The sequence below is a fragment of the Apteryx rowi genome, unplaced genomic scaffold, assembly GCF_003343035.1.
Source record: "Apteryx rowi isolate R43461 unplaced genomic scaffold, aptRow1 scaffold_21, whole genome shotgun sequence".
NCBI classification, from domain to species: domain Eukaryota; kingdom Metazoa; phylum Chordata; class Aves; order Apterygiformes; family Apterygidae; genus Apteryx; species Apteryx rowi.
Genome location: NW_020448419.1, coordinates 3989814 through 4004884, shown reverse-complemented (window position 1 = coordinate 4004884; position 15071 = coordinate 3989814). Strand labels below are relative to the sequence as shown.

Sequence of the window (15071 nt, the reverse complement as noted above, 5' to 3'; positions counted from 1 at the left end):
GGGTTTATTTTTCAAAGTGTCAGTTGTAGCTCTCTGTTCTTGGACCACACAGAGACGCTGAAGAGCAACTCCTTGTACAGGATACGTGATCCTGTGAGGATCCGTGAGCGAAGCAGAACTGAGCTTTGTCCTTTCCAGTCACTTATACTGTAACACATAGAGACAATTTGCTCCTTAGCCCTCTAGGGATACCCATGCCCGAATCCTGATTCCCTTCTTATTTTACTGCCTATGATGTGGTCAGTGGCACAGGGGTCTCAGAGTCCATTAACTGAGTCACATTATTAATATTCCCTATATTATCAACTTTTTGTTAAACTTTTTGTTAAAATTCCTTGCAAAGTACCTGATGCTACATTGCTACGTGATGGAGAAGACTTTGATGGGTTCACTGATTGATTGAGTGAAAAAAAATCTTTGTTGTACTGAAAGCAGGTGGCAAAAAAAAAGCAATGAAATGAATAGTCCTATCCCTGCATTCAGAAAAAAATAATAATTGTTTACCACTTACAATTTAGCAGCTGAAGAGTCTTCCTCTTTCCTATTGTATTTGTGATGAGTGTCATTTTTATGTAAATACATTGATTTTGTTTATGTGTTGGTGTAACGATTAGCAGGAATGTGATTCATAGCAGGACATTTACTAAGTACAAAGAGGAAAGTACAGTGAAAAAAGTCAAAAGAAGCGTCAGATAATGCTTGTAGTAATTCACATACAGTCTTTTTCCTTTCTCGCAGGTTGTAATCATGCGAGATTACCATCACGAAAATGTGGTCGACATGTACAACAGTTACCTGGTTGGGGATGAGTTGTGGGTTGTGATGGAGTTCCTGGAGGGCGGTGCCTTGACAGACATAGTGACTCACACAAGGTAGGTTGGAGGAGCACCCTGTCAGTGCCTTGTGTCAGACGGGCAGGATAAAGCCCATGACGTAGCCGAGGCATGAGGGTGGCTTTCCCTTGCATCTCCATCCACACTGTGCCATGTGAGGACTTCAAGAAGAAAGAGGAGCTGGCTGAGGTTGGAGGAGCCCACCTCTCCATCACTTCAGGTTAAGCATGAGACAGCTGAAGTGTGCCTGAGCCACAGCCAAGCCAGTAAAGTCCAGGAAGTCGTTCTGCTGAGAAACCTGCAAAAAGTTCTTGGAACTTTGCTGTAGGCTTAGTCTTTAATTCTTTTTGTAGCAGAAGCGGGTTTTGATATCTGAAAATACCCAGCTGTGCTCAATAGCCAGTAGGTTTATTTTTCTCTGATTGCACCATCGAGGCGAATGACAAGTTTCATCTGCGAAGACCTGAGTTTAGGGTTTTGTGTTTCTCGCACAGGAACTGTGGAACATAACAGTGCTTTATGGGATTCATTCCCAGGGAGGTACTGAAATCTTAGCTCCTGTTGTAGCAGAAGAAAAGAGGGAGGGAAGCATTCACAATACTAATGAATACAAATGCAGATACCCCTTAAGCTGGGAATCAAGCCAGTTTCTCCTTCTCCTGTGTTTCTTGTCTCAGGCCCATCTTCCCATTTTTCATTGCTCCTTGATGTCATTGGCACAACTTCCACTGACTCCGGGGAAGGCAAACCCTCCCCTTGCAGTTAGTGATGCTAAGTGGTTGCTGACGTCTGTCAAGGGCGGGGATAAGCGAAACCCTTGGCCATGCTAGGGGAGCATATATGCCTTGGCAGCCGACCGTTGCATCTTTGCAAAGGCCAGCGTGAGCTCTCACCAGGCCCGGCCTTCCTCCCCAGCCACACCTCGCTTGCCCACACGTTTACATCCCCATCAGCACTGGTGTCCCTTCATACCTCACCTTGTGGTGAGAAAAGCTGGACACATCCTGGCTATGTATATGTGGGTATATATATTGCATGTGCATATATGTATGTATAGCTGTATGTGTGTGTATGTATATATATATACATAAACACACGCACACACTGTAGCATACTCACTTTATTAGCATAAATAAACCACTGCAGATGAATTCCTAGCAGTATAGCCGTTCCTTAAGTGAAAGGGAAATAAATATTTTAGAGGGCTTCTTGGTAGAAGGAGGCTTGCTGGGAAAGCTTTAGTAGCTAATCTCCTAGCAGAGACATGACTTTTATCCACCGATTACTGAAATGGCAAAAGGGCTTTGCTTCCCTGCATAGTGATCTCTATACAGTTGTTTTTGCTGTCCTAACTATGTCGGTTGTAGGGGTGATTTCTTTGCACACTCATAACCCATATAAGCATGCTGTCAAAAATGTTAACTGTGACCCAGGCCTAAGACATAATGGGATAAGTGTTTTTATAGCAGTATATTTGTGTTTAGAGTAGAGGTCATTCCTGTGTTTCAGTTAATATCGTGACTTTCAACAAGGTGATTAGCCAGTACAAAAGCTGTAGTGTACTAAACCTCACTGCCAATTTCTCTTGAGTGGAGACAGATTTTACAACCCACTTTACATCTACTCTTCACTCTTCTTCTGATAACCAGGATGAAATGAGATAGGAAAGAAGAATTATTTATTTAATTTCTTCCCCTTGAATAAAAAAAATAGTTTACACACTAATCCATTGGAAGGATATTTAGGTGAGCAAGAAGAAAAGCAACGAATAGTAAACAAGACACCAAAATTTGTCTTCTCTCATAGTTTAATGACATTCTTAGGTCCTACCAAAATAATTTTAAAGTATGTATTTTATTTTTAAGTGTTGCCTTAGCTGACATGCTGAAATAAATCACATTATTGCAAGTTGTTTGTTAACTTCTGCTCCCCAAAACATTAAAATCACTATATCTTGACTATTTCTGACAGGAGCTTAATGGCAAACAGATGTTCCCAGGATACCACTTCATAAGAGCTGTCATCATTTTTTACTCACACTAGTCATTCCTTAATCTTCTGGGCTTTTTGCATTTTATGACCTTCCCTCAAAGATTGTGTTGAAATACTTCCAATTGCGTCACAAAGTTAAAGCAGAAATCTCCCTGAGTATTTTCCTGCTAGTGTAATAGAGAGGATTTGGGCTGGCAGTTTCTGGGAACTGTGCTGGTTTGAGTCGAGCACAAGGTGAGTGATAATGCGCAGAGGAAATACGGCTCGTTGCTTCCCCCATCATTTCCTGGCAGCCGCGGGATGCCCGACGGACGGGGCTGCTGTGCCAGGACACACGGCTGCCTGCCGTACCACTCATCAGCTCCCCTCCCTTGCACTGCCATTGCCAGCCTCTAACCATGGGACAGACCTCTTTTTGAAGAATGGGGTTTCGCACATGTGCACATACACGATGACTAGATAACTCATATATTTTTCTTCTGAAATACAGTTATTATTTTTATAATATACATACAAGCAAAAGAAATACTCTCCAAGAGTTACACCCAGGGCATGACATTTTTCCTCCAAAATGAGAGTATTGTTTCTCTTATTTATTCCATGTGTGATTCTATCTCAGTAGTGATTTATCCTTCTCGGCAAGTTATTGTAAAGAAGGCATTTCAGTTATTTCCCAGAGGGAAACAGATTCACTTTAACACAGTGCATCACGTAATATACTACACGTGTTTAGTGCTATAGGGTAACTTATCCAGACCTTGTTTCCAAGTTCTTCCTCACATATAATCTTCCCTTTTTCTACAGAAATACACCTGGAGGGTTGCTCCGTAATGGTCTCCTGGCTGTGCATGTTCCCCATGCCGTGTGTCAGGAACTGGCAGATAGGACAGATGCGTGTACCAGCACGTGGAAGGGGTCTGGAGCAGCCCCGTTGCCACTATCTGTGGCCTGGGGCTAATAGCAGTAAAAAGAGACCATTTCATGGCACAGCCCAGTCCTACCAGGGAGATGCTGCCCAGGAAAAGGCTCTGTTGGGCCACACAGTACTATTTCCGTATGGTTGCTTTTCAGACAAGAACATCCTCTAAAGGCAAAAAGCCCTGTTTCTTCAAGCAAGCTTCTCAGTGTGTTGTAGGACAGTCGTGGCTCGTAAAATCGGGACCTGGAAAAGGGAAGGGAGAAGGCTTGGCCAGATCCACAGCTTCCCATGCTGCAGCTGCTGTTTTCCAGTTTGAATCACTGCTGGCCAAAACCTCTAGTTTTGTCAAGCTCAAGAGTGCCAGAGCTGCAGGGCAGCCCACAGCTATTGGGGCAGGTAGCAGCTGAAATAAATCTGAGACAGCTGAAGGTTTTTGAAGTATTACTTAATTTACTGTCACTATACCGCTGGAGCACAGACCTCTGGCTAGAGGAGGAAGTGGCCGTTATATTCTGTGGTTCTGCCTTTCGTGTCTTTGCAATTCATGTCTTTGCATCAGATGTGTAGAGGCATTAAACTGCATGTAGAAATAGTAATGCTTCTCACACACTATCAGTTTCTTCATAGCAATTCATAACAACTGTGGAGCGGTACAAAGTGGCTCTCGTGGACTTATGTGTTGGATATCCTTAAGGAAGCATAATCTATTCAGGTTTCATAAGCAGATCTCCTAAACTGATGTCCCCAGTAGGAGCTGACCCAGAGAAAGCACTCCTGCCACCGTGTTACACCAGCTGGCGCTTTGGGGAACAAGCCCAGGACATTTTCCCCAGTGCAACTCCCATGCAGCCCCAGGTCCCATGTGTGGGTGACTTTCATCTGGGTCACAGCCTGTGACTTAAACCCTGCCAAACACAGAGAGACTTGAGCAGCAGCAAGACCAACCACCTCCCAGAGTGAGGAGAAGCTGGGAACACAGATCTGGGCTTTGTGGTTTTCTTACGGGGTCCCAGTTATTACAATTGTTTTAACTGCCTTGAATGGGGGAGTTGTTCTCTTTACTCCAGCTCTGCTGGTTTCACAGTCTCCTTCCCTTTCCTTGTTTCTTCATTAATGTTCAGCTTGTTTTCGCACCTTGTTGTTTTAGAATGAACGAAGAGCAGATAGCTACTGTCTGTTTATCTGTCCTGAGAGCACTGTCCTACCTGCACAATCAAGGGGTTATTCACCGCGACATCAAAAGTGACTCCATCCTTCTCACAAGCGACGGGAGGGTGAGTCTTCAGTGCTTTCACTTTGATCTCTCACTGGAACGCAAAGGAAATGGGTTAATTCCAAGCAAAGAGTCTGTCATGGGAACAGCTTCATTAAACCCACGGAGAGAGTTGTGAGCTCCCCGTGGGCAGGCAGTCGGTGTCTCCTGCGACTGCCACCCCTCATCACCTTTCCTTGAAGAAACCTAGGAGCTGCGATGCCATCTCAGAGCAGTGATTTTCTTAAAATAGCAAATGGTAGCACGACGTAGCCCACACTTGCCGGGGATAACATATACTCAAAGGTGTACAATGAGTGAAGGTAATTCTGCATGTTGTGTGGCTGTTCAACGTGACACTATCTAAAAAAATTAAAGGAAAAAAAAAAAAACAGAAGAAGCTGAGTCAACGAGCAGCTATTCTGCTCCACGCTGGGAATTGCAGTACGTAAGAGCTAGGCTCTTGATCCCAGTCCTAATGCAGCTGAACAGCCTCTAGACTGACCTGGCCGCAAGACGCTCCCCCTCCAACATGTAGGTGCCTCCGCCTAGGTAAGCCCAGCATCCCCAGCAGTTGCGGACATGGGGTCTGTGCTCCTCACCAGCAGAGGCAGAGCGGCTTCGTTAGGCTGAGGAGGCCCCTCCAGTTGAAGCCGCTCCAGGAATGCAAAAGTGATAGAGCTAAAACGGGAGAAAACTGCCCAGAAGGGAAAGTGCAGCTCAGCATTTAAGCTCCCCACCAGGGAGGAAGACGAGCAGTTTTCATCCCTCGATTCTTCCCGTTTCTAATCCGATGACTGTGTAATACAAGATGCATAAACAGGTCTGGGGAACAGTAGCCTAATCTGTTGGGTTTTTATTGATTATATTAAGAAATTAATTACTTAGAACTGTGTATGTGGTGGTTCAGCTCCAGATTAGGCTCTACAGCACAGCTGCTACCAGACTGTTGAGCCCAACTAGTGAAAACACATATTCAGTAGTAAGTTTTGTGAATAGCTTGTTACAGAGCTAAGTCAGAAAAAGGCAGGCATGGCCTGGCAGACGGTTAACGTCGCCGTTGCGTATGCAGCCCCCTGTGGGGGACCTGAGCAGGCAGGATGCAGTGGCAGTGGAAGGTATCCCACAGGGATAATGCTTATGTAACAGGAGACCTTCTTTTATGCTGTACTACGCCTACCCTACCGCCTCTCAGAAATATTTTCTTTTTACTGTATTTAGTTATGTAACCTTTTATACTCTGTTTGCTCTGTTCTCCTAAGCTGATTAGAAGACTAACTTCAGTCTGTACTAATAGGAGATATTATAAATTACTACTGAAATACTTACCTTATTATAATTGTACCTTTTATCATGCATAAGCTTGTGAGACTGTTGATATTACCTGATTTTTCACACTGTCTCACCTGACAGCTCCCCATTACTCAAACTGCAGCGATGACACTTTGAGACGTGATAATTTAGTCATCTTCCTCGTGACCTCATGGGCGCCTGTTAGACACTTACACTAAAGCCTACCTTCGATCCTCAAGCCTCGTAAATGCCTATCTGCAGGGCAGCAAAGCAGCAGCCACAGAGCTGGTTGTGGACTGAACTGAATCCCCATCCCAAAGAAGTTGCTATTTCCCTACAAGGAGAAAGATGGGTCTGGGCCGTGATACTTCTGGGCGTACGCACCACTAAAACTTTAGGTGCCTAAAACTTGGGGCGCCTAAAGGATTAGGCAGAGGGAGGCAGATCACGCTTAATTATAAGAGCCTAATTTCTGCTTAAGTTAGGCCCTTGACTGCTAGTTTGGATCTCATCTTATGGCCCATTAGGGTAATCAGTGAAAACTAACATACTCGTGGGGCCTGTAATCAGGGTTTTAAGGATTGCTCTACCGGAGTTACACATCAGACTAAAGCAAAACTTAGTAAGTAAGTTGGACTTAGCCCAAGACCACCCAGTACCTCTGGAAACAAATCCAGATCATCTGTTTCAGAAGGTAAAATCTTGGTCCCACCTGGAGGCAAAGACAAACTCCTCCAGCTTCAGGGACAGCCCCTTTCCAGGCCTGATCTGATTCCCTAATCAAAGCTGTCCTTTATAATTTAATTCCTGCTTCACCAAGTGAGAGGGCTGTTTGTCCTGCAGCAGATGCAGGGCACTCCTGTTAATTCTGTCTGGGGAAGAAAATTCCAGGTATAGAAGAGTTTTTCAGTTGCATTTCAGTCCATGTTGCTGAAATAGCATCTGATCTGCTTTCAGGATCTGCATACAGTGCCTCATTATACTCATTACTCCAGTACTTATTATCTGCATTGCAGATTTCTTCATGGCTGTATTGTGCAATTATCTTTTTTTAGAAGATCGTCTTCTTTTATGTACTCCAATGAGCAATAGATATGCAAAAGCTCTTGTGCTCCTACAAAAGAAGATTGGACTCTGCTTCCAAAATACTCATTATTTCATCTATTCTTCATCCTGTAAACTGAAAAATACGTTTAGCATGGAGAACTTGGCTATTACTGGCTTTGTTTTAGAAATGCCAACAATTATTTTGTAATTCTGTTAAAAATAATACCCTCAGTTTAAAAAAAAAGTAATGTCTGTATTGAATCCAAAAGAAAACAAATCAGTGCTGATAATAAAATGCTGGTCTACACAATGCAGCAATTTATGGAACTTCCCACTTAACTTGTCATGGAGCTGTTTGGGTTTACTTCATATCCCCAAAGGCTGAATACACAATCTGATTTGGACTTGATATGTTCATTTTTTTTTCATCTTCTGTGAATATAAAATGATTAATAAGCTTGTTTCTTAAAGCTAAAGGAGTTGTTTTTTTTCATGTATTTATTTGGAGGCCTCGAAGCAATCACCAGGGTTTTTCTGGAGGCTATTCCACATTAAGATAACCCCTGTTACTGTACACCACCCAGTGCAATGGTGACCCAGGCCTGGCTAAGCTAAGGTCAACCCCCTTAAGCTTCAATGTCCAAGGTACAAAAGCCATAATAGGAGTGATATATATCATTTGCAATATGGTTTTGAATATCAGTATACATACATACACGTTACAAACATAGCTTTTATATGTATGCAATGATACATTCTTTACAAAATACTGTTATTTTGGAGCTGTTTGCTTTTCTTCTCAGTTATATTTTTAAAATACTGTAAGCCATTTATCACCTCTGCATCTTTTGTTGGTAGAGAGACAGTAAGATATGATGGGCAAACTTAATAATGAGCACCACTGACAGTCTCTCCTACTTCTTTTCCTAACAAAGCTTCACTTTAATTAGCCGCATGTTTTGCAGGTTGTATTACCTACTCTAGCCACACTTCCAAAATTGGCTTGCTGCTGTCCTGTCCCAGGCAAATGTTGCAGTTCAGTCCCCGTTCATCCCTGCTGCAGCTGGCATCCATGCTTGTCTCTTGGAGACATGTTTCTCTTGGAGGCAAGTCATCCTTAGGAATGTTTTCTTTGGTATTCAAGAAGGGCTCTTTTTTTTTCTTCCCTTTTTTTTTTTAGATAAAATTGTCAGACTTCGGATTCTGTGCCCAAGTTTCTAAGGAAGTCCCCAAGAGGAAATCGCTGGTTGGAACACCCTACTGGATGGCACCAGAGGTGATATCTCGGCTGCCTTACGGCACTGAAGTAAGTATAACAGGGTATCTAAAGCCCGCTGGAACCCAGGGTGGCTTTTCTCTCTTCTTGAGAAAGCACAGGGTGCCTTAATTGAACACATCTATCCCTGTGAGAAATGTACAGTTGAAATCCATTTACATATACGTGCTAAATAACAGCAGTTGTTTGCCATGGCGTATTATATCATGCCTTGTTTTAAAGCATTTCTCCACGAAATGTGGTTAAATAACTAACTATTCTGTTCTGAGCACTAGCCAATGTAGTCCCCTTATATTTTAGCTTAGGGTGTTATATTAAAGGAAATAATTGGTATTGTTTTCACATTATTGAATACCTTTTGATGACCTTCAGACGGCGCTTACAAGCCTACTTTGCAGATATGGGCATGTACACCCACGATGCATGGCCAAGTCCCATCAGGGAGCCGGGACACCAGACATTTGCTTGCAAGAGCACCAGCTCACATCTGCCCCCAGGTGCAGCATGCACTGACAGGGCAAGGGCCAGTCCACCTGCAGGCTAAAATGTAGCCGTGGAAGGGGAGGTCATGCCAGCCTCTCCGGTGGAGAGGGCCGGGTACTCGTGCAGCCCTCCAGGCAGAGATCCTCGCCGCTTACATCCAACTAAGTCTACCTTTGGCCAAGATCACCTTCCTCTAGAGGCTGGCCTGCGAAGGCGCGGGTGTATTTCGTTAGGGAAAAACAGCCTCCCTAGGTGTCCCAAATGTACGAGCAAGTCATGTGGGTTGGATTGCCCCCCACTGTGTAGCACTCATCTCTGCACCCTCTCATTCCTTTTTGTTTGGTTGGGGGGTTTTTTTGTTTCTCAGAGAGAGAAATCTCTTCACAGGGTTTTCTGAACTCAGGATTGCAGTAATGAAATAGCGTGGGAAGACCAACGTGCCTGCTGTGATCTGTCCCTTAGCCAGCAACTGCACACTCTCCACTCGGAATTTCTAAGTCTGATATTTTATTTTCCTTGAATCTTTGTATTTCAGTCTTTGGAAATAAAATGTGCATGGGTTCTGAGTGTGTGCAGTTGTGGGTTAGCTGTGACTGCTCTCCATGTGTCCTGCAGCTACTGGCTGACAAATCAGCATTCTTCCTGGGGGTACCCAGTGCAGGCAGCCTTTTAGAGTCACAGATGATCTCTTTTCCCCCAAAAAAGGTGTGTATGGGGGCTGGGGGATGGTTGCAAGAAACGTGGAACTGGTTGTGGAACTTCTTGTGGTTTTAAAGCCTGCTTCAAGTCTAGGCTCATTAATGCATCTGAGATATTTTAAAAGTGAGGTGTTCTCCGAGATAATGCATAATATTTATTTTCCCAGATGGAATTTTGTGTAGAAATATTTAACAACTTCAGCAGGTTTCTACTGAAGCTGAAATTGTCTGTCACCGGGAGCAATGGTGCATAGCTTTGTCAAGTTACACACCACAAGGACATTGGTTAAAAGAGGCAGTAATTCATCCCAAACTGCAGTCAACTAACTCATTAGCTGCGTAATAGTAAAAAAAAAAAAAAAAAAAATCGCACGTATCTCTGGGAACTATTTTAAGCAGTGCCAAACTGTCTGAAAAAAGAGGCAATTCACGTGGTTTATTGGAGACCTTCAGATGAGCTGAGAAAGGGCTCGTCTGTGGGGACCATGGGCTCTGGAGCGCTGTAGCCCAGCTGTTACTCAGCTCTGAGTCACAGCACTTCTGCACCACGGGCTTACGGAGGAGCAATCCCCTCGCTCCCTCAGTAATGGCCATGATTCACTGTTCCCCAGCCCGAGACGCAGCTGCTAATCTTCATTTGCTGTTCTCCAAGGTAACAGGAGTCATCTTTTACTTTGTGTTACCTATAGCAGCAGCTGCGGAGAGCAGCTCTGCACTCTGTACAGCAAGGGAAATGAGCTGTGCAGCAAGGTCCGGGAAGGAAGCTGTAACTTCCCACCACGCAGCCAGGAACGGGCTGGCCCGGAGCGGGTCAAGCACCTGACCCACAGCGAGCCCTCAGCAATTGCACCCGGCTGATGTCCCAGTATATGTAGTATTATAGGAGATATTTCAGGGACAACATCAATCCTGAGATCCCCTTCCACTGAAAGGATTGTAAAGTGGCTAAATGTACAGCTACAACTTTAACTTGCCTACCAGAAGAGAAAGAAAATATATATATATATTTAAGCAGGAGGATAGAGTTGGCACAAGAGCAAAATAGGTATGAACTGGCCTTGACTATATTTGGGCTGGCAAATTATAGGAATTATAATCATCAGAGGAAGAGGATTTGGGACTAGCTTTGCAGCAGGCCAGAACAAAAAAAGATGGTGCTTTTTTTAGACAGAGCTGAATTGTTTTCCAAAGGGATTATGTAATGTGGTTACCTATGATAGCTGCAAGTGGACTCAGGTAGAGTACGTGCTTGCATTGGCCTTTGGGTCTCAAATGGTGTCCGGGTAGTCTTTAGTATTCAGTAGAAAGAGTAACCGATTTCACAGCAGCTGAATTATACTTAACTCTTCCGCTAGCTGCACAATTCTGTAGCATTACAGAGCCCACATGGGGTAACTCCTCAGTGGGTGTAAATGTGTGTAGCTGAAATGAAATGCAGGAGTGATTAGTCAGTTTATCAAACTAGCATAATTTAGCAGTGATTCCAGTGGACTACAGTCACTTAAGCCAGCTGTGGATCTGATCTGTAAGTTGTTTCTAATTTATTTCTTGAATGAACTTACAACTCAGAAGCAAAAATTGTTATCGCTGTTAAAAAAAAAAATTACTAGATGGCTCACCAGACTGTTGGCTTAAAACAGGTGCAAACACCAGATACAGTAGTGTGAGCTAGCTTTGAGGTTTACAGGAACCCAAATGTTTAGCCCATTGCCAGCAGTGTTTCTGAACGGATTGTATGTTACAGGTGGATATCTGGTCTCTTGGTATCATGGTAATAGAGATGATAGATGGAGAACCTCCCTATTTCAACGAGCCACCACTCCAGGCAATGCGCAGGATCCGGGATAACTTACCGCCCCGGGTGAAGGACATACACAAGGTTGGAGTTTTCATATGTGATATGGGTCTTAATGTATTAAGGTGTAGTAAATTCATAGCCTAACACTGACATAGCCTGAAGGATAAATTGTGCCTTTAGGTACCACACGGAGCAGTGGGTCCTGCACAGAAGTCATGCTGGGAGGAAGGGAGGTCTAGGCCACCCATAAACGGCCTTTCTGTGCCAGCTGCTGGCTTCTTGTTCCAGCCAGTGACTGAGACAAGAGCTGGGCAAAGACTGCTGCGCCCTGCACTTCCCACCCTGGTTGAAGATTAGACCAAGTCAGCAAGTGACCCCCTACTACATGTCAGTTGGTGCATCAACACTCGATGCCAAAACATGTGGTTACCTCCCATTTCAGTCGTGCTTCCAGGTGATTTCAGAGCTGAGCCCTCAGTGGTAACATAGAGCATGTTGTGGCTTTTCTCACATGCCACACACAAAGCTACACATACCTCATGTGCTGGTCTATGTCCCACTGATAGCCCAATAGTTTTAACAGTAACGGCCTATAGGAGATGTGTGGCCCTTCAGATCAGTCCATCTTATAGCTGTATAAGGGCTCAGTGTGCATTTTGCCTCACCGCAAAAAGTAGTTTGCAGAGAACAGCATAGGAAGGAAATGAATATCTCCGCTCCTAATGCCAGTGCCGTGTTGCAGGTCTCCTCGGTCCTCCGGGGCTTCTTAGACTTGATGCTGGTGCGGGAGCCCTCGCAGAGAGCCACAGCGCAGGAACTGCTGAGACACCCCTTTCTGAAGCTGGCAGGGCCACCTTCTTGTATCGTGCCCCTCATGCGGCAACACAGGCACCGCTGACCCCAGCGAGCTTGCAGGAGGAGGCCAGTACAGAGGCCGGGTGAAGCCTTGCAGGAATCCTAGAGGGCTTTTTGGAAACCGTGGGAAGGGACAGCCAAAACCTCGTGAAGGAAGAACAGCTCTGTGAAAATAATGCAGTGTACAAAAAAATCCCGAGGTGCTCTCTGGAGCTGTGAAGGACCGGTGAACTCTCTTCGCTGCTGATGGGACAGCCACACGGTGACATTAAGCACTGTCCCACGGAAGGACTCTTCCACGGGCAGTTGTCTGTTCAGCTTTCCGCCATCAAAGCAGAAGGCTTCAGATACGAACATGGTTGGAAAGATAATAGAGGATAGCACAACCAGAGTGAAACACCTGAATTTTATTGCAAAAGTAAAGGATATGGCACTTCTATTTCAGAAGAACACTTTTCTGGCAAAAAGCACTTTTTATCTCAGTCATAGCAGTGTAATGTATTTTGAAATGAATTTGTAATTTTCTGTACAGTACTTTTTGATAATTTGCAGTACTTTGTCATGTAACCATCGTGCTAGTTGAAGTAATAAGTGTAACTTAGCAAGAGTTTGGGGAAAAAAAAACTTTCCTACTTTTTTTAACCCTTTTGAAAATAGAAAAAAAAAAAAACCTTAGGAACCTAGAATGTTTGGCAGATTTTCCATCGGGTTCAGTAGAGTTCACTTCTTACCTTTACAGCAGTTTAAAGAGCAATGAGAACTAACAATACTAATACAGTAAGGATTTTTCCAATCAGAGCACTGAAAGTATTGTTTTGAAACGTTACTCGGCGTTACTAGATCTGAGGGAATTCTCATTGCTCAGTGGAAATCAATACTTCTGTTGAATGTCACAAATTGTTTGGTTCTCTTTCATTTCCTTGTTTCTAGAGCCGAGGGAGCTAACACATCAAACGTACCTCTGTTCAAGGGTCGTCTTCTGATGACATGGTGGGTTCTTCATTTCATGCTGTACCGACCTTGCTATCACAAGGTCAAGCGTGTCACCACAGAGTCTCCATTTATTATATCACACTTTGAAAGTCAAAATGGACTACAGAAGTCTAATTACCAAGCGGGTATTCTCCAGATTTCAAACAGACTGCTGTAATATGTTGCGAGATGTTTGCCATAGAGAAAAAGTTGTGCTGCTGTCTAGACCTTTCTGAATGTTGATACAACAGTTGACTACTACGATACATTTTTGTGTTATTTGTTGGATGAACTTGCATGTTAACTGTAGGCCTAAATAGATTTGCCTTTAAAATTTTTAGAAGTGCTTCATAATTATTTCAATGATACATGAATTTTATTTATTAATGATTAGTTATTTTTAATTATGTATAATACAAAAGCCATGTTTTCCCAATTTTTTTTCTTACTGACCTCATTTTACAATACCATTATGAAATACAAACCCAATTTTGTGAAACACAATTAGTTTATTTCTTATTATGGAATTTCAGAGTGACTAAATTAATTGCTATTTATTGTTGTAAATTATAACGGAACTTGTAAAACTGGCATGAGCTGTTTCTTAATGATCTTCCTCCTGGACAAAAGATTTGCCAGTAGTAAAGAGCTCCTTTAGTACTGCCCCTAAAAAAAGTTAAACATTTGAAGGAAGAGGAAGAATGAAGAAGTTACAAAAGGGAAGATAAAACCAAATAAGAATTCGAACACTGAATAAATGTCCTTAAATATGCATATTGTATTCCCTGCTCCTTTCTCCTCTCAACCTTATTTGCACATTTTAACTTTACATCAGTGCCCTCTCCTAGAAAGTCCTCAATGCGATTTAACAGCTCTTTGACGTTGGAGGGAGCCAATGTCACTAGCTAACCCCAGGGTCTCAGTTCACGGGGTGAGGCCCAGTGTCACCGTGGTCCGTGCGGGACCACCACCAGAGCAGCCCCTTCTCCTGGGTCTCCGCAGCGCCCACAGCGGGTCGTCCCCACTAATGAAAATGTGGTTCCTTCGTTCCCCGCAATTCCTACAAACCCATCATCCCGGGACGGACCCGCAGAAACCTTGTAGAGGAAACGAAGGTAGCTACAGGATTTTAAAACTTGTTTGTATTTTGTAGTCTTGGCAACTCAGGAAAAAGGCTGCACCAAGAAAGACAATGACCTACAAGTGGAACCAGAATATTAGCCACAAAATTGAACTTTTTTAACCATCTTTGAATAAAAAAAGGGGGGGGGGGTGGATTTTTTTAATATTCAGCACATTTTAAATGGTACAAGTGGAGAATTTTCTGCAACTTTCTTAGCATTCAATATTTTAAACAGTATTCATCAAGTTTACTGAAAGTTTTGTCAGCTTAAAAGTTTTTTTCTTTTGTGAACACCAACTACTGGTGAAAAAAAAATGCACATGCAAATGAAAAAAATAAATAAATGTTTTCATTTTCAGTGTGGTTTTCTGTGCCTTTTTTGTATTTTCTAAGTTTCAGTCAGTTACACAGTACATGGCCAAACAACAAAAAGAGGTTCCTTGTAATCTATTTATGTAGCTGCCACTAGCAATTTTTACGTGTTAGTGGCCGCAGATGCTTGGACCGGGTCCCCTGGTGCTCACCCCAGC

The 15071-nt window shown here is 43.4% G+C and overlaps 1 protein-coding gene across 1 annotated transcript in view; it reads left to right on the top strand.

Moving 5' to 3' along the window:
• Positions 1-12489, top strand: part of PAK5 (p21 (RAC1) activated kinase 5) — a 63057-nt gene extending 50568 nt beyond the window's left edge. Inside the window, exons 4-8 of the mRNA XM_026064172.1 lie at positions 739-872; positions 4892-5018; positions 8517-8642; positions 11538-11672; positions 12334-12489. Of these exons, the coding sequence (XP_025919957.1) occupies positions 739-872; positions 4892-5018; positions 8517-8642; positions 11538-11672; positions 12334-12489 (678 nt within the window). The remainder of the gene's footprint in view (positions 1-738; positions 873-4891; positions 5019-8516; positions 8643-11537; positions 11673-12333) is intronic.
• The last annotated feature ends 2582 nt before the right edge of the window (positions 12490-15071 follow it).